Source organism: Pimephales promelas, chromosome 17 (assembly GCF_988280905.1).
Source record: "Pimephales promelas chromosome 17, fPimPro1.hap1.1, whole genome shotgun sequence".
Classification (NCBI taxonomy): domain Eukaryota; kingdom Metazoa; phylum Chordata; class Actinopteri; order Cypriniformes; family Leuciscidae; genus Pimephales; species Pimephales promelas.
This window is the reverse complement of record NC_142785.1, coordinates 33,781,906-33,798,388: the sequence shown is the minus strand read 5'-3', so window position 1 is coordinate 33,798,388 and position 16,483 is coordinate 33,781,906. Positions and strand designations below refer to the sequence as shown.

The 16,483-nt window shown below is 37.7% G+C and overlaps 2 protein-coding genes across 3 annotated transcripts; one reads left to right on the top strand and one right to left on the bottom strand.

The window, feature by feature from the left end:
* Window positions 1-244: 244 nt before the first annotated feature.
* On the bottom strand, window positions 245-5,286 carry uros (uroporphyrinogen III synthase). 2 transcript variants are annotated; one of them, XM_089122440.1, is made up of 10 exons: window positions 5,216-5,286; window positions 4,505-4,588; window positions 4,346-4,429; window positions 4,147-4,243; window positions 3,996-4,067; window positions 2,687-2,761; window positions 2,488-2,571; window positions 2,221-2,306; window positions 755-853; window positions 245-678 (listed from the first exon to the last, which is right to left on the bottom strand). In XM_089122440.1, the coding sequence occupies exons 2-10, from the start codon at window positions 4,577-4,579 to the stop codon at window positions 556-558; spliced, it is 795 nt and encodes a 264-aa protein (XP_088978566.1). In that variant the 5' UTR covers window positions 4,580-4,588; window positions 5,216-5,286; the 3' UTR covers window positions 245-555. The 2 variants fall into 2 exon arrangements, with proteins under 2 accessions (XP_088978566.1, XP_039507128.2); XM_039651194.2 differs by lacking the exon at window positions 5,216-5,286 and adding an exon at window positions 4,821-4,971.
* Window positions 5,287-6,417: 1,131 nt separating this feature from the next.
* LOC120462552 (very long chain fatty acid elongase 6) lies at window positions 6,418-10,787 on the top strand. The gene is made up of 4 exons (XM_039651148.2): window positions 6,418-6,621; window positions 7,856-7,987; window positions 8,608-8,759; window positions 10,253-10,787. Exons 1-4 carry the CDS (start codon window positions 6,530-6,532, stop codon window positions 10,666-10,668), a joined length of 792 nt encoding a protein of 263 aa, XP_039507082.2. The 5' UTR covers window positions 6,418-6,529; the 3' UTR covers window positions 10,669-10,787.
* Window positions 10,788-16,483: the final 5,696 nt, after the last annotated feature.

The window sequence follows — 16,483 nt, the reverse complement described above, 5'->3', positions numbered from 1 at the left end:
ATAAAATCAATTACACATGTAATTAAAAATGTGAGTTATTTAAAATTCTGACATGTCTACTTCAATATAATGATATTAATTAAATACAATTAAAAAGTTACTTACATTTCTGCCCATCAACATTAAGAATATACATTTGATGAATATTGTATATTTATTTTATATTGAAAAATAAATAAATAATTTGAAATGTAATTAAAATCAAATGTAACCTTTTTGTGCTCATCAACATTATTTAAGGAGAACATCCACAAAATATTTTTTATTGCTGGACTTTATAAAGCATCTTCCATCACAAAGAAATGCTTAAATCACCAGTTCACATTCACATCGCACTGAAAGTGACTTGGATTTAACATTAAACACATCGATAAGGAGATTCATATTAATAAAATACAGCGCAAAACATAATCATGATTCTGATAAACTGATGATGAAAGGTGATTTCTTCCTACTAATAAAGATAGATATTAAAAGTTCATTTAAAAACATCATTTATATCTAATATCCATATAAAGCTTCCTTAAACCCTGGCTGAGGGTCAGGGGTCAGAGGTCACTGCAGGGCCCGTGTGATGGCAGTGGCGAGGTGTTTAGCCGTGGGTTTCTCAGCACAACATGTGACCGTCAGTCCGTGAGACTTCAGTGCGTCTGCCGTCGTGGGTCCGATCGCTGCGAACTGGAGAACACACTTCTGTCACTGCTATATTCTCTGAGACTGTGTGTGTGTGTGTGTGTGTGTGTGTGTGTCACACCTTTATCTGCTCCAGCTGAGATCCTGACAGCCTCTTCAACAAGTCCAAACAGAACGTCACTCCTGACGGGCTGAAGAACGCCACACTAGCAGGGACGCCCTGGACACACACACACACACACACACACACACACACACACACACACACACACACACACACAGGTGAGTAACAGGTGACACCTGGGCTAACTTTCACCACTGATAGGCATTATTTACATCATAAATCAACGCTTAATTTTATTACGTTTATAAACAGGAATGTGATTATATGGTTCAAATAAAATGTAAATAATTATGCATGTAATTTAATATGCAACCATCAACATTGATTCTGGATATCAATATACACTTATTTTATACACTTAAATTCTATTTAAATAATGTAACATTTTAAAAATCTCTGCACTTGAAAATATAATCATGTTTAAATAAAATGTGTAAAAATTAAAATGTAAAATGCCCATCAACATTAATGGAAGTATATTAACTTAAATATAAATATATTGTTTATATAACATTTTAATATTAATAAATGTAATGGAAGACTTCAGATGCAAAAATCTGTCTGACATTTTTTCTTTTGAATGAGCATTTTTGATTTTTGAAAATAAGGCATATAAATAATCTTTTCATGGCCATTAAGTGAAATTACTGAATGTAAACATAAGAGCCGGATAAAAATGCTGATTTAGAAGAAAAACGTATGTAAAAACTAGAGCCCGACCGATAAAGGATTTTGAAGGCCGATACCGATACAAATATTTTTGGGTTTTAAAATCCGATATATCGGCCGATATTTTATTTATTTATTTGAAACTGGACATGATAGTCACAAGTTTGGAAAATCTTTTGGTCAGTCTAGCTTCTCCTTCAGAGGGGCTACACTATGGAATTCTCTCCCAATTGGACTCAAACTGCAGAAGAATATTAACATCTTCACCAGAGACCTTAAACAGTGGCTGAAATCGGGCCAAAGTTGTTCCCATGTGTAAATGATCTTTGTCTTGTTTTATAATGTGTTTTTATCTGTAGTAAAAGCCCCTATGGACAGGTGTTGAAAATTAGCACATGTGCTATTACACTTTAAAGAATGCATCTGGTTCGTCCAATGTTATTGCTATGTCCATATTAAATAAAAAAATAAAAAAAAATAAAATAAAAAAAATGTTGTCATGCTTATTTGAGTTAAGAGAACTGATGGGGATGTTCTTTTAATTGTTATTCAAGCAATGACCAACTCAACGAGTGTTGCCAACAGGGACGGTGTAGAGCGCCCTCTGGTGGACAAACTATACAACTCCAACATGACATGGTTCAAGCGTGTTTCGTCCGTTTTTATTTAATTTTTGAAATATTAATTTATCGGCCATTATAACTGCCGATACCGATAGTTTGGAAAATGCCTAATATCGGCCGATAATATCGGTCTGGCTCTAAAAACGTATATATGTGTGTAATATGCGACACCTGCTGCGTGAAGTAATCCGTGATGTTCTTCTGCAGATCAGGATGTTCAGACGTTTGATAGACGCTCAGAGTCTCCAGAGAAACGCCTGACGGACAGAACACACACACACTCTTTTATAGGATTATTTTGGGGTGATAAACCTATTAAATGTGCAGAATACTCTAACAATCGTAACAATAACATCATATAACCCTAACGTGGATTGTTATGAAGCATGTTGGATGCTGTGGTGTGTGTGTGTGTGTGTAAGTGTGTGACGGTCTCACGGTGGCTCCTCAGCGCTCTGGGCAGAACTTCCCGTTTGATGGATCCGCAGGGAAAGAACAGCGGCAGACTCTCTCGCTTCTCTCCTGCGATTAACACAACTCATGAACACACACTCACACACAGCAGACCTGTTACTATAGAAGTGTGTTATCTTCTGCTGGCCTCAGAGAGGTGTGTGTGTGTGTGTGTGTGTCGTACTCTGCAGGATGAGCAGTGAGAGTGTGTCTGCGGTTCCCGTTTCCTCCCCCAGCGGACACAGACCCAGATCCGCAACTAAACATTTCAACACAATACAACCATTAAAACCATCAGTTTCACTGCTGAACACACATATTCATGAGTGTGAGGCCATATTTCAGCACAAACATAAAAATGTGTATATATGAAGAGTTCAGATGCAAAAGCCTCTAAGTGCCATTTGAAATTTTCTTCTAGAATGATCATTTTTATCAAACTTGTATATTTAAGTTCAGTAATTTCACTTAAATGGCAATGATAATTACCTATTAATTGTCATTTAAGTGAAATTACTGAACTTAAATATACAAGTTTGATAAAAATCATCATTTTAGAAGAAAATTTCAAATGGCATTTAGAGGCTTTTGCATCTGAACTCTTCATATATTGTTTTCTATGTGAATATATATATATATTCATTTGATCAAAAATATTATTCTAATGTAAATCATCTATTTTCTATGTGAATACACAGTAAAGTGTAATTTATTCCTGTGATCAAAGCTGAATTTATCATCATTACTCCAGTCTTCACTCTAATACGAATTACACAAAATATAAATATGATACAAATTACACTTAACTATATATTCACATAGAAAACAGATGATTTACATAAAAATAATATTTCACTGTTTTTACTGTATTTTTGATCAAATAAACACAGCTTTGATGAGCAGAAGAGACTCTTTCAGAAACATTATATAATCTTAATGTTTTTCCCAACTTTTGACTGGTACTGTGTGTGTGTGTGTGTGTGTGTGTGTGTGTGTTAGAGAGTATATGAAGAGTTCAGATGCAAAAGCCTCTAAATGCCATTTGAAATTTTCTTCTTTAATGATGATTTTTATCAAACTTGTATATTTAAGTTCAGTGATTTCCCTTTAATAACAATTAATAGGTAATTATCATTGCCATTTAAGTGAAATTACTGAACTTAAATATACAAGCTTGATAAAAATGAACATTCTAGAAGAAAATTTCAAATGGCACTTAGAGGCTTTTGCATCTGAACTCTTCATATATATCTAGGGATGTTCTTAATAAAAAAAGGTGTATGCAGTAATTGCGAAGACGAGGATGATGTGAGATGAAGGTCATGTGATGCAGAGGCACAGCTGGCGTTCACACACACACTTCCTTCCCCGTAAAACACTGATCAGGGAAACGACAAGAGTGTGTGAATCACATCCACCTGTGGCCGAACACCTGCGAGGAGTGTGTGTGTGTGTGTGTGTGTGTGTGTGTGTTCAGCTGGAGTGACACGTACCTGAAGATGCTGTCGCTTTTCCAACCACATAAACGGACTTCGCTTTCCACTCGTCTTTCACGGCGTCCCATTCTGGAGGACAAACACACACGGTTAGAGGACGTTATAGTGTGTGTGTGTGTGTGTGTGTGTGTGTGTGATCCATACTTACTGTGTGTGTGTGCGTGCGAGTCTAAGCAGGTCTTGACGGCCTCCACGGCTCTGGGACTGGTGAAGATCAGTCCTCCGAACCTCTCGGGCTGGAAGAGCTGGAGTTTGACAAACACACACAGTTCACACACACACACACACACACACACACACACACACACACTGCAAACCTGATTCACCTTCAGAACAGAAACACTCACCCTCTCTAAAAGCTCATTCAGAGACACCAATGTGAACGACAGAGCCGGGATCAGAGCAGCTGTGTGTCCGTATGAAGCCAGTTCCTGAAATGAAAGCCCAATATTACTCTCTCAGAGCTATTGTGATGATGATTATGAGCATATTATTATTATTATTACCTTGATATAAGGGTCTGCTTCATGTTCACTCTCTCTCGGCTCTTTCAGCAGCAGCACTCTCATGTTTGCAGTCATCTAACACCACTGAGACAGAGTTTGCAATGTTAATAAAGGAGTTTCTTTAGAGTCGGTGTTTCATACTACAACGCCCATAAGCATACACAAGCTGTCACACACTGATAACACACGAGAACAACAGACAACACATGTAGTGTGTGTTCGTGCAATGACATCATTGAATGAGGCCGTTCGTTCGTATCGGGTGTGACTGATTAATGAATGAACTGTGTCTTAATATTAGTTGAGAAATACATACTTGCAGCGAGTGAGGTTATGAAGCTGTCCGCATGTTTACTGATATATGATTATGAAAACTATAGCAGTGAAGCCGGAAGCAGCAGCGACATAATAAACACAACAGCGCACTTCTTCAAAATAAAAGTCTCTTTACGACCTAACAGCGCAAACATTTTTAAATATAATACCAATTATTATTATTATTTGCGGGAGATTGGGGGAGTGGTAATTTATGTTTTTAATACATTTTTAAAGACATTATAAACCGAATTGCCTGACTGCCTTAAAGTCCCTATGAAATCACAACAACAACAACAACAAAAAATGAATGTTAGACTACCGTTATCTATAAGCTAGTGTAGTGTGGTCCAAAACAATGACAAAATTCGCGTTTAGAAGATATTCAAAACTTACAGTCTCTTACTTCCATCAGGATGGTTCAATGATTACATCACTCTGCACTTCAGATCTCATCAGATTTTCTGTCCAATCAAATGCTCTCTAGAATTTGAAGCCCCGCCCCCTAAATTATTAATAGACATAAATCAGTCACTTGTACTATTTTTGTACTACATTATAGGGAATGATTCAGACAACGTAAATATGTTTCCATTGGGGCGAATGAAGTCTGTTTCACGTTTGCGTCACGTTAGTCTAGACGCGATACGCTATTGGTTTTTTTTTTTTAAGGGGAGGGGCTGTTCGGTAAGCCCCGCCCTGTCTTCCCGCTTCACTGGAAATTACACACATCAACACATTGAATAATGCTCCCGTTTCGAGGCACTTCAGTGGGACTTTGCATGCCTTTGTTAGATGCCATGGCATGCATAAATCATACGTAAAATATTAATATTAATAATGTAAAATATTAATATATTCAAAACTATGCACATTTTTTCGTATAGTATACTGACTTTAGTGACAGGCAGCATTAGATTGTGTTAAATCCACGATCCAATGGTGGAGTTTGTTGGCTTTCTTTTGGCCGGTGTGAGTTGTGCTTTATAGTCCGCTGACAAGCCAGGGTTGTTTCAGTTTTGTTCAAGTTGTTTAGCAGTCAGAAAGCCGAGAAAGAAACTAGAAACTGGCCTGGATGCTTCTCAACCCCTTTCAGGATGGTAGAGGTTTTCTACTTTCTGTAATACAAAGCTTTGATTGGATTCAAGTAATAAAATAAATAAATTAAATAAGATTAAAAATAAATAAAAAGTGGAAATATAATAAGTATCAGTAGAAAAAAACTAGAGAAATACTGTAAAAATACACACACACACACACACAGTATATATATATATGTACTGTGTATATATTATTGATTTACTTTAAATATTATTAGATTAAAAAAATAACCTTTCACAGATAAGGTTAGCAAGTGATTTGGTTAAATTTAAACAAGTACAGGATCATTTTAAGCTGTTGATGTCTAGACTTCCATTATATATATATTTTTTATTATTAATAATTTAAAAGATTCAAAGATTGTGAAATGTTTTCAAGCTATACAAGTTTTAAGTGTACAAATCTTTTCTCATGAATATAAAACTCGTAGTCCCTCGTATTATGAAATATGCAGATCCGTCGACTGTGATTGGATGGGCTTGCTGCTGTGACTCCTCCCTCTCGCGCGTTAATCATGAAGTTCGGCAGAAGTGTTCGTGTTGCTCACCTCAGCGATCCTATCGGAAACACCTTCATCACTTCATCCACAGAAGAGTCGCACACTTGACGATGAAGATGAAGATGAACGATTCACTTCACGCGTTTGACTTTGAGCGTCAGTTTGATGATCGAGTCGCGCTTGAATGGTTTCAGCAGAACTGGTGAGTCAATTGAGCCGAAAATGACTGATTCATCTCATCTATTAACCTGATGTGCGCTCAAAATAAGAATAAGAGCATAAGATTAGATATTATCATGCAAAAACAGAATATTATAGAATATAACAGCTCTCTCTCTCTATGTATATATATATATATATATATATACATATATATATACACACACACACACACACACACAGTGATGTGCAATATACATAATAGCCTTCACATAATAATATCCATTATTTAATAATACAGTAGCATACAGTGCAAGATTCTGCTGTGATAAAATGAAAGATAAAGATAAAATGTTTATTGTGCATTATGTCAAATAACTAACATATTGGCTATCTAACATTAGATATTATTTTAGCGTGATATTACACATTAGTAAAGCAAGTCTAGTTTGCGTTAAACACTCCCTGCTCATGAAAGTGAGGCAGTAAAGTCATCAGGCTTTGACCTTTCATCACAAAGATCACAATTACATTAATAACCAACAAACACAAAAAGACCTTGTGTTTTTGTGTGTGTGTGTGTGTGTGTGAACTTTCTGAACTCTATTCTGCTGTGATTGATTGATAGATGTGTGTGTGTGTGTGTGTGTGTGTGTGTGTGTGTGTGTGTGTGTGTGTGTGTGTGATAAGAGCATGTGAAGGACTGCAATGATTTGCTCACCTTTGACCTTTCAGCTGATTGTGAAAATCTTGTTTGATGGTTTATATCAGGACAGAGACGTTGTTATGGATAACAATAAAATTAGATTCAAATAAAAGAGTGGAAATATGATAAGTATCTGTGGAAGAGTTTAGAGAAATGCTGTAAAAAATGTAAAAATGAAAACTGAAACAAAATAATAATAAAATTAAAATAAAACAATAAAATGTGATGAAAATAAAACAATTATTAGTTAGTTATTCATCTATTAAATAGATTACATAATCAAATAAATATATAATACATTTCCCAGTACAGTACATATACAGTATAATAATGTTATGTAATAATAACTACTAACTTTAGATTTATAATATTATGAATGGGTGGGGTTATAAAAGAAAGATGCCTTACATTTTAATATTTTCTATTTTTGAATCATTTAAAAATAATACCTTTGTGCTATATAAAATACGCTTTCTTTGCTTTCTGTCACTTTTAATATCCTAATATCTGCATGACTAATATATCTCTGTGATCTGTGAATCATGAGTTGACGGGTGTGTGTGTGTTGCAGGAAAGCAGCGTTCGTCCTGTCCGGCCTGTATGCGCTGGTCATATGTGTGTGTCGTGAGTTTATGAAGCACAGGCCGAAGCTGGACCTGCGGACGCCGCTCGTCTTCTGGTCTCTGAGTCTCGCTTTATTCAGGTGAGAAACATTAAAACACACACACATTCATGCTTAAAAACACAACACACACACACACACACACAATTAACTCAATTATACAATTAAACAGTTTCCATCATTCAAAAAAAACAAAAAAAAAAACACACTATAATGCCAACTATTCTTTTGTATCACTTTATTATTATTATTTTTTTTTTTTTTATTGGAGGATTACAGGTGAAACTGGAAAAATGAGAATATGGTGCAAAAGTTCATTTATTTCAATAATTAGACTTTAAAGGTGAAACTAATATATTATATAGACTCATTACAAGCAAAGTGAGATATTTCAAGCCCTTATTTGTTATAATTTTGATGATAATGGCTTACAGATATGAAAACCCAAATTCAAAATTAGAATAAATTATAACAAATAAAAGCTTGAAATATCTCACTGTACATGCAATTACTGAAATAAATGAAGTTTGCACCATATTCTCATTTTTTTCATCATAAAAAGAATAGACGTTTGTATGATCACTGCCATCGGGACAAACGATGTTCCAGACGTGTCTTCTGTTGTGTCGATTTGATCTTGACGGTATCGTGCTCTGGATCAGTGTGTCGCTGATCTTCCTCATCGCTGTGGTGTGTGTCAGTGTTGCAGGAGCGATGAGGACGAGCTGGTACATGTTCTCTGTGCTGACGACACACGGCTTCAGGCAGTCAGTGTGTGACACACACTTCTACAGCGATCCCGTCAGCAAGTTCTGGGCGTTTGCGTTCGCTCTGAGTAAAGCGCCTGAGCTCGGTGAGACTGATGTTCACACACACACACTCGTAACACTGACTGATAACTCATGTTATCTATAAGCTGGATGAAAGGTGAGCACACTGACAGAAAGTGGAGTGGGATTTACTGTTCAAAAAAACTATACACTCTAAAAAACACTGTTTGGGTCAAATATGGACAATTCTAATCGCTGGGTTCAAAATGGGGGTTTGTCCATATTTGACCCAAACAACCCTGCGTTTTTACAGTGCGTGTATAAAAAATACTGTAATATAAATAGAAGTGCTGTCAAATTGATTAATCACTTCTAACAACAAGAATGTTACTTTTGAATATTCAAACATTATGAAAGAGACTTTTGAATATTCAAACCTGATGAGAATGTTATATTTGAATATTCAAACTTTATGACAATATTACATTTGAATATTCAAATATTATAAGACTGTTACTTTTGAATATTCAAACATTATGAGAATGTTACATTTAAATATTCAAACATTATAAGAAGTTACTTTTGAATATTTAAACATTATGACAGATACTTTTAAATATTCAAACCTGATGAGAATGTTACATTTGAATATTCAAACATTATGAGAATGATACATTTGAATATTCAAACATTATAAGAAGTTACTTTTGAATATTTAAACATTATGACAGATACTTTTAAATATTCAAACCTGATGAGAATGTTATATTAGAATATTCAAACATTATGAGAATGATACATTTGAATATTCAAACATTATAAGAATGTTACTTTTGAATATTCAAACATTATGAGAATGATGCATTTGAATGTTCTGAAACGAAAATGTTACAGGAACGTCCAACTGAAAGATCAGAAGGAAAAAACTTTCTATGTAAGATTCATAAATAATGTTATTAAAGAGCAGATAACACTGAGTAGGGTTGGGTATCTAGAATCGAGTATCGATTGGAACCGGGACCAACTTTCGTTTTTCCCAGAATCGTTCAAAAGTAAAAATTTCGATTCCTAGTTTTGATATTCACAGTCCGTCGAGCGGAAGAAGAAACCGCTGAACAACACCAACGAAGAAGCGTCTACCGGAAGTGTTGGCATAACCGCGCGAGTCGAAGATGAGTAGCTTACGTCGGCGGTCCCAAGTGTGGCTTCACTTTTCTAAAAAATAACGAAATCTCGGCAAAATGCAAAATTTGTGACAAAAGAAGTATTTCCTTCAGAAAGGATTATTTCCTTCCGAAAGACCGTTGGTTAGCAAGGTTAGCTAAACTTTTTTGACCCTGCCTCTTAAAAGAATCGGAATCGAGAATCGTTAGGAACCGGAATCGAAACAAGGAATCGGAATCAGAATCGTTCAAATTCAAACGATACCCAACCCTACTGAACATGATATTAGTGTTACAGGAGATCATTTGTCCATGACCTTTCCTTGACTTTAAACAACTCTTTTTGCTGGTTCTTGAATGAAAGCTGTTCTGTGATGGTCTCCTTCACCCCTGTGTGTGTGTGTGTGTGTCAGGTGACACGGTGTTCATCGTCCTGCGTAAGCAGCGTCTGATCTTCCTGCACTGGTATCATCACATCACGGTCCTGCTGTACAGCTGGTACTCGTATAAAGATCACGTGGCCGGCGGCAGCTGGTTCATGACCCTCAACTACAGCGTCCACGCGTTCATGTACAGCTACTACACCGCCAGAGCGGCCGGCGTCCGCGTGCCCAAGCCGTTCGCCGTGCTGATCACGCTGATGCAGATGTGTCAGATGCTGGCGGGTCTCGGCGTGCTGGCGCTCGTCCACCGCTGGAAACACGACGTGAACTGTGTGTCCACCACAAACAACATCTTCTACGGCTCCGCCATGTACCTCAGCTACCTGCTGCTCTTCTCACGCTTCTTCTACCTCGCGTACCTCCGGCCGAGAGACAAGCGAGACTAGCGGTTCTTTTACATGTCCATGAAGTGAACTTAGAAGCACTACAGGAGTTTGCATGCATCATCAATCTCCAGCTCATATTTAATGAGAAATTATATTTAATAAAGCCATTTTTAGCACTATTGCACTGTGACCTTTTTCAATGCAAAAAATCGTATCGTTCTTGAAATCGGCCAGTGTTGGGGAAGACTTTACTCCTAAAACCAACTCTATAGAAAGTGCTGGGCAACGAATAATCGCATGCATGTGTGTATACAAAATAATTATACACAGTACACACACACGTTTATTAATGTAAAGAAACTTTTTTGGACGTGATTAATCATCACTAATATAAAATAATGCATTACATTACTTTTGGTTTTATGTTTTCTCGCAGTAACTCGGATATTTTGTTGTAAATCTAAAAGTGATGTTGCTTTACTAGTTTAATCTGATTGCATAACTCGCCTTACTTTCCCCAAAATTGAAATAGGCTTCGTTTTATGAATGCAAAATATCATTTTATGTTTTTTCTAATGATTTTGTGAGTGTTGAAATGCTTGGTGAGATTCACCCATCAGTGAGTTAAACGTGTTAATGTTCACAGATTTATATCATCATCACGTTCTGTTGATGTGTGACGACGTCCTTTATTAATCAGAGTGAAATACACAATCTCATTGTTAACAAAATATTGAAGAAAATCTGCTTGCAGATGTGTGTGTGTGTGTGTGTGTGTGTGGCGGTGAGAGTGATTAGTGTGTTAAATTTCCTCACTTCAGAGTGTGTCGAGCACGTGACAGTGGTGATTAGATCTTCAGTGTGTGTGAGGAACATCAGTGTGAAGCAGGTCTGACTGGTCGAACACAGGTGTGTGTTGTGCTGAAGGTTATCGCACTGGAAACTCGTCTTTCTGCTCCAGCGACACACACACACACACACACACACACACACACACAGCAGTTTGAGTTCTCCTCACTGAGACGAACATCTCTGTGAGATCATCTTCATCTCGAGATGAATTGTCTTCCCTGAACGTTTAGCCGATGTTCCCAATAAGTTATAAAACGTTATTTCACACTGTTCTCGGAGCGTTCAAAACGTCGAATGTTTTAAAAGCGTTTTCTTTTGGTTTTGCAGGCGTTAATGGAACGTTCCATTGTATAATTTTTTAAACATGGAACGTTACTTTTGAACGTTATCTGTCAGGTTCACGAGTTCACGGTCGGTTCCATATATACCTAGATATCTCGTCCACGCTGCTGGCCGACGTCCGCACCTGGCGGCCATCTTGTCACAGGCAGCGCGCTCACTCGTAACATTGATGGTGCATGCACTTTTTAAATAACCATAACTTGCTCAATTTTCTACCGATTTTCAAACGGTTTGGTTTGTTCTAAACGTCAGAGATGTAGTTATGACACAGCATACTTATGAATAATAAGTGTATAAATAAATAATCATCCAGATAACTATAGCCACGTTAATAACGTTTGTAAGAAACCAAATCGTTTGTAAATCCGTCAAGATTTCAACGAGATAAGAGTATTTGTGTTCGTGCTGACCAATAATCTTACATCAGCTTGCCTGTGACAAGATGGACGCCGGTGATCGATAAAAACTCCGCCTTAAGACATTCAACTCCCCGCGTTCGTCCATTATTGTAGTTTGATAAGAGATACGATAGCTTCAAAGAACATTTTTATTTACACCACGTTAACAAAATGTCAACAACGGAAGACTTGTCCATCAAGCCTACATATTCGAGCCAGAGCGAGCGAGTTGAAAAAGACGACGACGAACCTGCAGAACAACGTCTTCATGCAGTGGTATGCAAGTTAACTATGTTGTGTTATTAGTGAAAGTTGACTATTTCTCATATTAAAACAAGCACACTGACAAGATAAATGACTGCGGTCTGATCTTACCACAAACAATCTGTATTGATAATAATATGATAGAAAGCATCGGAAAACACAGCAGCTAAATGATAAAGGAATTTAACGTTACCCCTCATTCAGACGAAGTTGATCGGCAAACCCTTCTGTATACTGGCGGAGGTTGTTGATCCTTGAAGTGCTTCAGGTCACTACATCCGAACATTTTGACTTGCCCTGAGCTCGGACTACAAAATCGGAGCGAGAAATAATAATGGCGGATTGCTCGAAGTGTTGGGCCGGTGTGGTGAAGAGATGGGTCCCCCTGAAGAGATGAGTCCCACCTTAGGACCCCATAGTATGCCAGTAGTATGCCTGATCAAAATATGTTCTCGCGATAACTTGATAAAAGCAGTTTGTTGCCCTCAAGTAATACGTTTATTTGTTTAGCGCTTTTCAAGTAAAACCTTTATTTGTTTAGCGCTTTTCATAGTAGGTTGCGTCAACAGCAGAGGAGAAAGTCCGCGAAATTGTATAAATATTAATAAATATTACTGTTATTTTGTCATGAAATGTAATTTTAAGAGTTTAAAAGTCGATAAAATAGTTGTTTAAAGCTCAAATCTGTGGTTTATTTATAAAGATAGCGCCTTTTTAAAACATTGTTCTGATTTAGATTTGTTCTGTAGCCTGCTGACTTATTGACTGAATCTTTTAACTTGTTTTATTTCTTGACTTGTATGAGCTTATTTTACCTTTTAGGCTACTTATTAATAATGTCTATTATTGATCAATAAAACTGAAATTTAACAAAAGTGACAGGATTGTGTCATATTATTTCATGTACCTTATATAAGAATTTTTGATAACACTTTAGAATACGGTTGGTGAATAACTACACAAGAACTAATGAGTAACACAATATTAACAATCTAGTAACTATTATTAACTAACAAGAAACTCTGATTAACGAACTAATAAGTAATAGCGCACAGACGAAAGTGGTAGTTCACTATTAAGTAATTAATAACTACAATTTTTTTAATACTTCCCAGAGAACTACTGAAAAAGTTTATTAACAATCTAGTAACTACTATTAACTAAAAGAAACTCTTATTAACGAATTAGTAAGTAATAGCTCACAGATGAAAGTGTTATTAGATACTTCTGTGGGAATTACTAATTATTTGGATTCGTATTATAAAGTGAAGATCATTGGAACTAACTAGTAATGACTCAAGTGTTACTACATGATCTAGTCATGATTTGTGCAACCGTTTGAGATTTTTTGTGAACTTTAGTAACTTTTAGAAAATGTCTTTAGTAACACTTGAGTCATTACTAGTAGAATACTGAAGAATGGGATGTCACCACTTCTTTTTCTGTCTGTTGAGAAAAAGCAACACCAGTGACTGATCACATCTTCTTTTCATCAGTTAGGGTACACCAGTAACTGAACAGAAACTGTTTAGAAAAATAAGAACATGATACATGATAGAGACATGTACAGGAAAGAGCAAGACAATTATAATAATCATTAATAATATCAAATCTGTTTTCTGTATCATAGTTAGGATTGGATTCTGTGGCACTCATTTGTGTGGTTTCAGCAGTGGTGAATAGATGTAAATGTATTTTGATGATCCATTGTTTTTAATCTTTTTGTACATAGTTTATGCTATTTTATCAACTTAACGCTGTATCCTCCAATAAAGTGTTGTGTATTAAAGTATTGTAAACATGGTGTGAACGTGGTGTTCAGTTCTACAATGAATAAAATATTTTACTAGGCTCATACGAGTTTATTTCCTATAATAGACGAAAAAATCCTAGCCTATCTACTGCATTAAAATGGAAGCAAGCACATTACTGATGTCAGAAATGTAAGACACAAGAAGAGGGGGCGAAGATTACATTTTGGCAAAAAAAAAAAAAAAAAAATTATCAAAGTTTGTTTTTCATGATGGACAGATATGCTGCACTTCCACAGAGGGACAGTAACACCCCTGGTTAGGATACAATTGACAGGATACTTTCTCTTGCTGTGTTTACTAAATAATGTTGGACACAATTTTCAGACACTTATGTAAAAGTGGGAAAAACTTTTTTTTTTTTTTTTTAATTTTAAACCATACAAGTCCGACAAAACTGAAGAGATTTCGCTGTCTGTCCTAACACACCACACAGAGACAGATGCGCACAACCGTGGATATTCCACTGTCCATGAACCCACTATTTAGTACAATGGAATATGTGCTACGTGGGATGTCCATAGCTCAGGTCAGGAGAGGTGTAGAGAGCCAGGACTTGTCTCATTGCCCTCATCAGAATCAGACATTTTTCTGTCGCCATCCACAATGAATAGGCTCATCACGAACGGGGGTTAGGAAACGCTTAGAAAGCGGCTAGGGCCCTCAAACTCTGGGGCCTGACTCAAGGTCCCTAGACGACGGAACTCGCCAAGTTTCGGGGTCCTGTGACCTTCCGTGTCCTTATGGCAGCTCGTTTCGTTAGTTTGACCTTTTTGACCCCTGTCAGTTTTAAAATTAGCTTTTTTTCAGCCTTTTTCAACCTTTCGACTATTGAACGAGGTCCCAGGGCCACCAAACTTTCCCACCCGCACCAGGGGTCCATGGCAAGATGAAAAATGTTGCCCCCCTAGTCGCAAGGCCATTGCGAAGCGGTGTCCACGAAACCACTATGGCAAATACAGTCATTAAATGGGCGAGTGGGATTTTGACAGAAAGGTCCCAGGGGCCCCAAATTCAGCAAGCTGACCCTTGGGCCCTACCCAAGTGACATACCGAAAGCGCCGGGCTCTAGGGCTAAGACAACACTTTTTTACCCTTTAACCCTAATCTCAGCCCTACAGTCTCTTTGACTCATGTACCTTAAGAGCCTTTTGAGTGAAAGTTGGTTAAAAGTGGCACACTTGCTACAGGAAGGTTCTAGGTTTTCACCCTTCGCCGTGCATCGGGGACCCATGGAGGGTCCAAATCTCAAATCTCAATGTACCATGACCCTGCATCTGCGTACGGGGGCCGTCCCACGGTCCACTTATCGGCATAGCGATTTCGCAGACAAGTTTCCCTTTTTCGATCTTTCGACCACCACCAAACGTTTCCACCCGCACCAGGGGGGCGTGGCAGAAAAACGGCGCCCCCTAGTTGATCGGCCATTTCGAAGAGGTGCCCGCGAAACCACTATGGAAAAATACATTAAATTAATGGGCGAGTAGGATTTTTACAGAAATGTCCCAGGGGCTCCAAATTCAGCAAGCTGACCATTGGGCCCTCCCCGAGCGACATACTGAAAGCGCCAGGCTCTTGAGCGAAGTCAAAACATTGTCAGCCTCTAACCCTTACGCTAACCCTAACTCACGGTCGCTTCTTTGACCTTGTGACCCCTGAACGAGGTCCTAGGGCCACCAAACTTTTCGTCCCGAGCGACATACCGAAAGCACCGGGCTCTAGAGCCAAGGCAAATGTTTTTTTAGCCTCTGTGCAAAATTTCTTGCTCAAGGATGTTTCAATCCCACCCTGAAAGAGCCTTTCAGGCTCTTAAATAATTTGATGAAGGGGGGGGGGTGATTTTTAGCAAAGGCCCTAGAGTTCCATGCTTCGGGGCCCTGCGTCAGGGGCCCCTGGAGAGTTGGAATCTGATATCCCAAGTTACCACGACCCTGCGTCTGCATACAGGGGCTGTCCCACGGGCCATTAAAAAGGCATAGCGGTTTCGCAGATGGGCCTTTTTCGGCCTTTCGGCCCCTGAACGAGGTCCCAGGGCCACCAAACTTTTCAAACAAAAAAAATCCTTGTAGCCCATATCTACTGCATTAAAAATGGACGCATACACAATAAAAAAAAATGTCCATAATGAAGTATGCCAGTGTTTCCCAACCCTGTTCCTGGCGGCACACCAACACTGCGCGTATTCTTTGTCTCCCTTATCAAACACAC